The 11,120-nt window shown below is 40.2% G+C and overlaps 1 protein-coding gene across 1 annotated transcript; it reads right to left on the reverse strand.

The window, feature by feature from the left end:
* Window positions 1-462: 462 nt before the first annotated feature.
* Window positions 463-1,323, reverse strand: LOC126076302 (olfactory receptor 8S1-like). Its single transcript, XM_049884859.1, has one exon. It carries the CDS (start codon window positions 1,321-1,323, stop codon window positions 463-465), a length of 861 nt encoding a protein of 286 aa, XP_049740816.1.
* Between the last annotated feature and the right edge of the window lie 9,797 nt (window positions 1,324-11,120).

An 11,120-nucleotide genomic window follows, 5' to 3' on the forward strand; every position in this document is an offset into this window, starting at 1 on the left:
CGGTGCCACCAGGTCAGGTGAAAGGAAGGCTCTGATCTGTCTCATCCTGGAGCAGTATCTGTATCTTGTCTTCTTCTTCTTAAAAAAAAAATGTGCCTTTTATTATTAAGATCCTTTGTGCAACTCCAAAGCGAAGAAAAAAGTCATGGGCTAGGGGTCTCTGTTCTTGTCCAGCTTCCTCCGCTGCGGCCAGGGTAGCCCTTCTGGATTAATTTACAAAGGCTGTGGTAGGAGCGCACAGCTACTCTGTGGGTAGAGGTAGTACCAACCCTTTTTTCACAGGCACAAATTCCTCCTTCTTCACTATATTTCTCAGCTTGTGGAGGTCTCTTCACTTTGAATAAGAAGCAAATATTGTTGAATTTAATTAAAAGGCAAGTTCAGCAGGAGCTCTGAGTTCACAAAGTTCTTCTTCCTTGTAGACTTGTTTTTTCATAGAGCAAAAATCCTGCTGCCCCTTTCTTACCCTGAGACACATATTTGCTGCCTCAGCACCCTCTGCAGAGCTGCCTTCACTTCCTGGTTCTTGAGGCTGTAGATGAGGGGGTTCAGCAAAGATGTGATCACACAGTACTGAATAGATACCACTCGCCCTAGGACTGATCCTGAGGGAGGGCTGATGTACCTGAATAGAGCCGTCCCATAGAACAAGAGCACCACGGTGAGGTGGGAGGAGCAGGTGGAGAAGGCTTTGCTTTGGCCCCCTGAGGAGGAGATAGTTTGTATGGCAAACATGATTTTTGAGTATGAGAAGAGGATCAAGGAAAGGGTCACAAGTCCTAGAAATGCAGCGAACCCAGCTTGAAGAATGGTGTTGGCAGTGGGATCAGTGCAGGACAGAGCAAAGAGGGAAGGCTGTTCACAACTGAAGTGGGGGATGATATTGGGCCCACAGAACTGTAAGCTCCTAATACAAAGATTGTTCACTAGTGAGTTCAGGAAGCCAATCGCCCATGCTGCACTGACCGTTGCAGTGCAGAGAGGCCTGTTCATGACAACAGGGTAGAGCAGAGGGTGGCAGATGGCGGCATAGTGGTCATAGGCCATGGCAGAGAGCAAGCAGCCCTCTGTGCCTCCAGAAAGAATGAAAAAGAAGCCTTGAGTGATGCATCCCCACACTGAGATGGTTTTCTTCTGAGACAGGAAATTTTGCAGCATCTTGGGCACAGTGACTGAGGAGTAGCAGACGTCTAGGAAAGATAGGTGTCCAAGGAAGAAGTACATGGGGGTGTGGAGGTGGGAATCACCCCTAATCACCAGCAGCATCATCAGGTTCCCCATCAGGGTCAGAAGGTAGATCACCAGGAAGAGCACAAAGAGCATGGTCTGGATCTGGGGGTCACTGGACAATCCCAGGAGCACAAATTCGTGAATAATACTAAGGTTTTTTCATGATTTCTTACAGATACTGTTCCTAGAACAAAACATATACTTCTTTAGTGGTCAGAGTCATTCTCAGTGTACAGGATTTTTTTTAACCTGTAAATATTTCACCTTTTATCTTCAAGCCAGAAATTGAATGTCAGGATAAAGAAGTGTTTGGCTAACTTATTAAATACTGTAGCTTTCCTTCTCCTGCCCAAGCCCTCCTAATCCCCTTATCTAGCTCAACTTCTTTTTCTTCACAGGACTTAACACTTTCTAAGATATTGGGCAATTAATTTACATTAAAAAATTACCTCTACCTGCTAGAATTTATAGTATACATTGAAAAGGATCTTTTTCCCTCACACTAATACAGCCCAGATGAGTCCCTGGGAGGCATAAATGATTAAGTGCGGGACTACTAGCCTAAAGTTTGGTGGTTGAAACCCCCCAGAAGCACCTTGGAAGTAAGTCCTGGTGATCTGGTTCCTTGAAAACCCTGTGGAATTCAGTTCTATCCTGCATTCTTGGGGGGTCACCATGAGTTGGAACTGACTCTACAGCAACTAGCAACAAATGTATTCCAAGTGCTTATAACTGTCACTGGCTCAATAACTTTTGAGAAGAAGATCAGGTAAGCGACAAAAGTCCTAGAAATGCAATAGACCCAGACAGAAGGCTCTCAATAAGTACATGTTTTTTAATTGCACTTTAGATGAAGATTTATGAGGAAATTAGTTTCTCAGTAAACACTTAATACACGTATTGTTTCGTGACATTGGTTGCGAGCCCCATGACATGTCAACACTGTCTTCTTCTCAACCTTGGGTTCCCTGTTACCAGATTTCCTGTCCCCCTCTGTCTTCTTGTCCTTGCCACTGGGCTGGTGTGCCCAGTTAGTCTCATTTGTTTTATGGGCCTCTCTCATCTTTGTCTGAAAGGTGAACCTCAGGAGTGACTTCAGTACTGAGTTAAAAGGGTGCTCAGGGGTCGTAGTCTTGGGGTTTCTCCAGTATCTGTCAGACAAGTAAGTCTGCTATTTTTTTGTGAGTTAGAATTTTGTTCTACACTTTTCTTTAGCTCTGTCCAGGACTCTTTTATTGTGATCCCTGTCAGAGTAGCTCGTGGTGGTAGCTGGACACCATCTAGTTGTGCTGGACTCAGTCTGGTGGAGGCTGTAGTATCTGTGGTCCAATAGTCCTTTGGATTGAGGCTGGTGTGGACTGGGGGGATAGAAGTGACCTTTCACTTGACGTCACTTGTATGCTCCAGTTTCCCTTGGTCCTAGGTGTTTGCAATATAGCCTAAGATTTTACAGCAGCTGCATCAGCAATAAAACAGCAGTAGACTCAGGGTCAGAAGACCTTTGCAGTTTACTGGCTGTGAAACCTTCCCAAAACATAACTTTTTAAAATACAAATCCTTCCTTCTTTCTTCCTTCCTTCTTTCCCTCCTGTCCTCCCCCATACCTCATTTCACACACCCTCCTTCTTGTCCCCAATGCCTTCTTCCAAACATACTCAAATGATAGGAACTATCATTTATTTGATACGTAACATATGCCAGATATATATTCTCTATCCTGTGTAGGCTCTTGATATCATTTAATCCTTGCAAAACCTGGTAAGGTAGGAGTTACCTTATGTGAGTCACAAAAGTTAAGTGATGTGCTCAGTCATAGACCTTATAAAGCGGCAGAGTTGGAACTCATATCCAAGTCTGTCTGACTCCAAATCCCATCTTTTTCTATTTTGTAACACTGCAGAAATTTGCTTATAACTAAGAGAAAATAATTCCTGGTTTGGAGATTTTGCATTTTCTTGGGGAAACTTGGCAGCCCAGGCAGGCAAGTGAGGTGGTCCTGGGAGTTTGAGCCACTGATTTATGTATCTGGAAATTCTCCTTACTCAGGATGTCCCAGTGCTCACAGAGAGACGAGCATGAGAGTATTTGGGTTTTTGGAAGAGGGATGGTGACTTTTGGGTCAGGGAAAATTTCAGGAAGAGAAGACTAAGGAAAAGCCTTATTGAGGACTGAGAGCAATTCTCAGAGAAAAAAGCTGACCTCTACAGGGATGAGGGAAACAGGGTATCAGAGATGGCTCTTCCAGTTTTCCCTCATGTGTTTGCCTACCTGAAGCAACTGAGAAAGTCTTGGTAATGCATCAAGTAAGTGATTGTAGACATGAAGCAGTAGGATTTTTTCAGATAAAGAAAAAGTCTCTTTTTGTCTCCTTTGCTAAAAACAATAGCAAATATAACTTAAAAAAAAAAATCCACAGTATTGCATTCTACCAACAGCTACCCTGCTCTATTTTGATCCTATGCAGCAGCAGAGTACTGGCCTCTACCAGAACTCTAGAAATCATCAGGTTCCCAGAAAGCAAGACTGGTGAAAATTTTCCAAGTATGCTCCATGGAATCCAAATGCGCTGCCCTAGTACTTGAGGCCACCACAGGTGCTCAGAGGTTAGTCCAGCGTGTAGGTCTCTGACCCTACCTACCCCCACTTACTTTAATCACTATGGCTTTCTATTTTTTAATGTTGCATATACATGACGTTTGCAGTGGGTTTAGAAAAAAATTAATGAACAAAATATTTAGCTAATTAAACAACTTTGAAAACAAATGACTTAGGGAATCTTTGTGTTCACCATTCCAGTCATCCTCTATCTTTGAGGAAGATTTTTTTTCTCTTGTCCAGAGCCTTGTACATGAAGAAACCATATAGAAAAATCCCAGATGGGCAAAACGGTAGAGAACTCAAGCTTGCAAGTCAGTTTCTACTTAGTTTTGTGACTTTGAGCAACAATCTTCCCCATTCTGGGTCCGGTTTCCAGTTCTAAGAAGAAATTTAGAACTGGTGACTATTCAGATCCCTCCCCCAATAAGATGTATTCCTAGCTTGCTCACCTCCTCACTGAGTAGAGCTGTCCCAGGTCCAAAACACCCTTTGGACTTTGAGCCAGGATGTCAACTGCCTCCACTGCAGGGCTCTGACATGTGAGAGAAACTCTCTCCAGCAGTTGGTGTCTTCTTCAGAGGGCTCCAACTAGATCCTACACGAAGTGAGCTCAGTTCCCAATCAATGCCAGGTCCTGAATCATGTTCAAACTCAAAGCAGCTCACTATGAGGTCAGTTCTGGGTAAAGGCTAAAGTGTCCCAGCATCCAGTTGATGTTTTTTTGAGTCTTTTGGTCCCAGCTAAGAGAATATGGTTTTCCTTACCATTTTACTCTTTTGTCTAAAACAGTTCTGAAGAAAGCTCATGGCCAGTTTGTATGACTTATATTTCTTCCTTCATCAAGTTGTTGGTAATCATCTGCCAGGCAGACCCTGAGGAGGGCTGTTGAGCAAGCACTCCAGAGAGCCAGGAACTGCTCACTGCCCATGGGAGAGGCAGCAATAGCCAGAATCGAAGGAGCCTTCAGGCCAGGAATGAACAAGTTCATGGTACTTTTGTGGCCAGAGAAGGACACAGGAGTACAGAAGGCTCCTGGCTACAAACTGCTTTGCTGATAAGGGAGCAGAGGGCCAGGTGAATGCCAACATATAAGACTATGCTTAGGACTTCTTTGGTCTGAAATAGTCCTGGGATTCTGAAAACTAACTCTGTCTCTCTCTCCACTAAGGTACATATACTCCCATTCCTCACTGCGATTAATTCAACAGTTTCCTTACTCTTCTGAAGCTACCTACACCTTCACCTCATACTCCCAAGTCTTAGCTGATATTTCACAGAGGAAATGTTCCTGTTATGGGCAATCTCCAACTTTCTTATCTCTACATGTAGAGCTATTCTCCCCTTCTCCCCTCCAGACTGAGGAGGCGTTTTTCCTTCATCTATGGTTGGTGTCTTTCTCGGCTCTGAATATCATCCCAGCTCTTGAGCATTTTCATGAATCAGCCACACTCTCTCTTCTATCATCTATCCCTTTCTATTGAGTCTTTATATCCAGCTTCTACTTAGACCTACCTATGTTTGTCTTATTTAAAATAGAACAGGAAGAATTAGGAACCGCCTCTCTTCCAGAATCCTTAAAAACATAATGGAGTTTGGAGGCCTTCCTTGAGTAATACTGTAAATTATCTTTAAAGATCTCTACATGTGAAAACACTAAAATTTAGGCACTTTTCCTTTAGAGATGCAAGGGAAAGTATAAGTTTGTGAAAATTTTACTCTTACCCATCTACATTGTAATCTATTTCTGAGATTGTCCCAATCCTTCAGAAGATATATGTATTCTGGAAAGATCGAATAGATATCAGAGGAGGCTCTGAAACTTGCTCTTGAACACGGAGTAGCTAAAGCAAATGGAAGAAATGATGAAGTAAAAGACCTGAACAGAAGATTTCAAGGGACAGCTGTAGAAGACAAAGTAAAGTATTATAATGAAATGTGCAAAGACCTGGAGTTAGAAAGCCAAAAGGGAAAAACACACTTGGCATACCTCGAGCTGAGAGAACTTAAGAAGAAATTCAAGCCTTGATTTTCAATACTGAAGTATTCTGTGGACAAAATATTGAATGACGCAGGAAGTACCAAAAAAAATTGTCAATGTTCAACCATTTCAGAAGGCAGCATGTGATCAAGAACCAATGGTACTGAAGGAAGAAGTCCAAGCACTGAAGCTACTGCAAAAAGCAAGGCTCCCAGAATTGAAGGAATACCATTTGAGATGTTTCAACATTGCCTTGCTGGAGGTACTCACTCGTCTGTGCCAAGAAATTTGGAACACAGCTACCTGGGCAACCAACTAGAAGAGATCCATATTTGTGCCCATTGCAAAGAAAGGTGACCCTAAAGAATGCAGAAATTACTGAACAATATCATTAATATTACATGCAAGTATAATTTTGCTGAAGATAATTCAAAAATGATTGCAGGAATACATTGACAGAAATCCAAAAAACCAAACCCGTTGCCATCGAGTAGATTCCAACTCATAGTGACCCTATAGGGAACTGCCAAAAATTCAGGCTGGATTCAGAAGAGGAAGTAGAATGAAGAATATCATTGCTGATGTCAGATGGATCTTGATTGAGAGCAGAGAATACCAGATAAATGTGTACCTGTGTTTTATTGGCTATGCAAAGACATTTGACAGTGTGGATCAGAACAATTATGGATAACATGGAGAAGAATGGGAATTCCAGAACACTTAATCGAGCTCGTGAGGAGCCTGTACATAGCTGAAGAGGAAGTTTTTCAAATAGAACAAGTGGATACTGTGTAGTTTAAAATCAGGAATGGTGTGTGTCAGGGTTGTATCCTTTCACTCATTCAATCTGTATGCTGAGCAAATAATCTAAGAAGCTGGAATATATGAAGAAGAATGTGGCATCAGGATTGGAGGAGGGCTCATTACCAACCTGAAATATGCAAATAACACATCCTTTTTTTCTGGAAGTGAAGAGGATTTGAAGCACTTACTGATGAAATCAAAGACTGCAGCCTTCTTTATGAAATTACTTCTCAACATAAAGAGCATAAAAATTTTCACAACTGGACCAATAAGCAACATCATGATAAACAGAGAAAATATTGAAGTCATCCAAGATTTCAGTGTCCTTGGATCTGCAATTAATGTCCATGGAAGCAGGAGTCAAGAAATCAGCTGACATATTACATTGGGCAAATGTGCTGCAAAAGACCTCTTTAAGGTGTTGAAAAGCAAAGGTATTACTTTGATGACTAAGGTGTGCCTGACTCAAGCCACAATATTTTCAATCACCTTGTATGCATGTGAAAGCAGGACAATGAGTAAGGAAGACCGAAGAAGAACTGATGCATTTGAATTATGGTGTTGGTGAAGAATATTGAATATACCATGGACTACCAGAAGAATGAACAAGTCTATCTTGGAAGAAGTACAGCCAGAGTGCTCCTTGAAAATGAGGATGGCAAGATTTTGCCTCAAGTACTTTGGACATGTTATCAGGAGGGACCAGTCCCTGAAGAAGGATATCACGCTTGGTGTCTTAGTCATCTAACTCAAAACCAACCCAAGTGAATTGCTTTAACAAAGAGAAATTTATTTTCTCACAGTTTAGTAGACTAGAAGTCCAAATTCAGGGTGTCAGCTTCAGGGGAAGTCTTTCTCTTTATCGGCTCTGGAGGAAGGCCTTTTTTGGTCAATCTTCCCCTGGATCAGAGCTTCTCCATGCAGAAACCCCAGGTCCAAAGGACACGCTGTGCTCCCGGTACTTCTTCATTTGTGGCATCAGGTCCCCAACTCTCTGCTCGCTTCCCTTTCCTTTTATCTCTTGTAAGATAAAATGTGGTGCAGGCCACACCCCAGGGAAACTCCCTTTACATTGGATCAGTGATATGGCCTTAGTAAGTGTGTTAAAATCCCACCCTAATCCTCTTTAACATAAAATTACAATCACAAAATGGAGGACAACCACACAATACTGGGAATCATGGTCCAGCCAAACTGATACACACATTTTTTGGGGGATAGAATTCAGTCCATGACACTTGGTAAGGTAGAAAGTCAAGGAAGCAGAGAAGGAACTTGATGAGATGAATTGACATGGTGACTGCAAAAATGGGCTCAAACATAGCAATGATTGACAGGATGGTACAGGAACAGGCAGTGTTTTGTTCTGTTGTACAAAGGGTTGCTGTGAGTTGAAAACAACTCCAAGCCACCTAACAACAACAATGCATACACACACACACACACACGTACAGTATTGGTGGTTCAGTGGTAGAATTCTCACCTTCCATGTGGGATACACAGGTTTGATTCCCAGCCGGCCAATGCACTTCATGTGTAGCCACCATTTGTTTGTCAGTGGGGACTTGCATGTTGTTATGATACTGAACAATTTTCAGCAGAGTTTTCAGACTAAGATGAACTTGGAAGAAAGGCTGGATGATTTACTTCCAAAAATCAGTCAATGGAAACTATATGGACCACACTAATCCAATCCACAACCAATCATGGGGATGGTTCAGGACTGGGAAGCATTTCATACCATGAGCTGGGCAACAATGGGTAAGGTAACATAACTTATTATGTAACATCCATGCTGCACCCTGTAGTCAAACACATTACTATTCCTATAATGCAACGTCTAAATACTCATTGTAAGTGGAATAAAAAGGCTACAAATAGCCTCATGTCAGTTAACTTCCAGTTTTCTCCCAAAATCAATTTCGAGAAGAAATTTGGTTTTCTTCGTGGAGTTTGGAATTGGGAATGAAGGCTTATAAACCTGTTCTAAATTTTTATATTCACTGGTTTTTATTTCCAAGTTTTCTATTCTATTTCCTAATTTGTCTATTCTTCAGTAATAATAGGTTGCCCTGGTGATGCGGTGGTTAAGCCCTTGGCTGCTAATTGAAAGGTCAGTGATTCGAACCCAACAGTCATTCAGTGGAAGAAAGATGTGGCAGTTTGTTTCTGTCAAAAAGATTACAGCTTTGGAAACCCTATGGGGCACTTCTACTCTGTCTTACAGGGTCACTATAAGTCAGAATCAACTCGATGGCAATGGTTTTTTGCTGTTGTTGTTGTTATATGGCCTTAAGGATTGTAGATACATGCTTTAATATTGTTAGTGCCAGTTCCTGATAATAACTTTTCTTTTTATATTTTTTATTTAATGCTACTGCTTGCACTTCACAATTGGACTTTTAGTTAAAACAAACAAAAAACCCTTGAGATTTCAGTTAAAATTGTTTTTAGCCAATATATTAACTTGAGAATAGCTGAACCTTTAACATATGGCCTATCTTTTTTTTTATTTGAATCTTTTCTTTTTGCTTACATTTTAGTTTTTTTAAAATTTGTTCATATAGGTCCTAGGAATTTTTGTTAGTTTATTACATGTACATAGAAAGTCTAGAACTGAAAACTACAGTAACTGAAAAGAAGAACTTAATGGTTATGTATAACAGCATATTATACACAGCAGAATAAAAGAATAATGAAGATGAGTAAGAAGAAAATATCCAGACTGAAGCATTGAGAGAAATAAGATGTAAGATATAGAGGAGAACATGAGAGATATGTGGGTAATGGTGAAAAAATCTAATGTACAAGGAATTGTAAACCCAGAAGGAGAAGAATTAGGCAGGTGAAATATTTGAAGAAAATTACTCAAAATGACAAAATATATCAAGATACTGTTTCAAAAATAGCTCCAAACTGCCAGCAGGATAAGTACAAAGAATCTCACACCAAGACACATCATAGCAAATAGCTAACAAAGAGAAAAATCTTAAAAGCAAATATTACCTTCAAAGTAGCAGTAATAAGACTTACACCTAACTTCTGACGTAAACACTGGAAGTTAAAAGACAAAATGGTGTCATCCTGAAAGCATTGGGAGAAAACAAGTGCCAAGAATTCTATATCCAGTGAAAGTATTCTTCAAAAACAAAGGCTAAATAGACATTTTTAGGCAGACAAAAAATGAAATAATTCATCACCAGCAGATTTAGTGAGCACTCTTCTGGTAAATGAAAATGACTTAATTTGGAAGCACAGAGAGGCAAGATGTAAGATCAATAATAGAATGGGTAAATATATTAATAAATCAAAAAGAATATTGATTGTATAAAACAACAGTAAGCATGTTTTTCAAATATCTATAGAATTTCAAATATTTATGCTAGCCATAGTACAAAAGAAAGGAAGAGGAAATGGAGTTAAAGGGTTCTAAGGTCCTTGCATTGTTTGGAAAGCAGCAAATGTACTATTTCATATTAGACTTTAATAAGGCAAGGATGCATTTTGTAATCTCTAGGGCAACCACTAAAATTGGTGAAAAAATGTATATCAAGTTAATAAAGTGGAAAAGTTGAATAATAAAAATTCTTATTAAATTCAAAAGAAGGCAGGAAAGGAGAGAAAAATGAACACAGAACAGATGGGACTTATAGAAAACAGTCAAATGGTAAATTGAAACTCAAATACATGAATAATTACATTAGATGTAAATGGACTAAAAAAATCAAACCAAACCCACTGCTGTTGAGTCAATTCCAACTCACACAACCCTGTAGGACAGAGCAGAACTTCCCTGTAGGGTTTCCAAGGCTGTAAATCTTTACAGAAGCAGACTGCCACACCTTTCTCCCCCAGAGTAGGTGGTGGGTTTGAACTGCTGACCTTTCAGTTAGCAGCCTAGGGCTTAACCACTATGCTACTAAAACAAAAACAAAAAAGCACTGTATCACCAGGGCTCCACTATGCCAGTAGGGTTCTTTAAATGGACTAAACACCCTATTAAAAGATAAATATCATCATATTGAATTAAAAAAGAAAACCCAACTATACACTACTTATAAGAGACATATCTAAAATGTAAGGATATATAGGAATGGTAGTAAAAGGATGGACATGATACCCAAGCAAACACTAAACAAAAGCAAGTTGGTGTAACTATAGTAATATCAGATAAAGTAGGTTTAAGGCAAGAAACATTTTTGGAGGTAAAGAAGCACATTTAATGATGATAGAAGAGTCAATCCAACAAGAATATATAATGATTCTACATTTGGTAGAGATTAGATCATTGTTCAGCAAGTATTCATTACTTCTCTCTCACCTCAGTGGAAGGAATATACTTTCCTATCCCACTGAAGTTGGGCTTGGCTATATGACTTGATTAGGCCAATGGAATGTGAGCAAAAGTGGCAATGTTCCAGCTCTGTGCCTTCCTTTTAGAAGATGTTTCATGTTTCCATTTGTCATTCTGGAAGTTTCCTACTTCCATGAAGGGAAGAATATGCCCAGA

Source organism: Elephas maximus, chromosome 4, assembly GCF_024166365.1.
Source record: "Elephas maximus indicus isolate mEleMax1 chromosome 4, mEleMax1 primary haplotype, whole genome shotgun sequence".
NCBI lineage: Eukaryota > Metazoa > Chordata > Mammalia > Proboscidea > Elephantidae > Elephas > Elephas maximus.

Bases quoted from the DNA above. Each gene is read 5' to 3' on its own strand.
- LOC126076302 (XM_049884859.1), bottom strand. From the start codon at position 1,323: ATGCTCTTTGTGCTCTTCCTGGTGATCTACCTTCTGACCCTGATGGGG.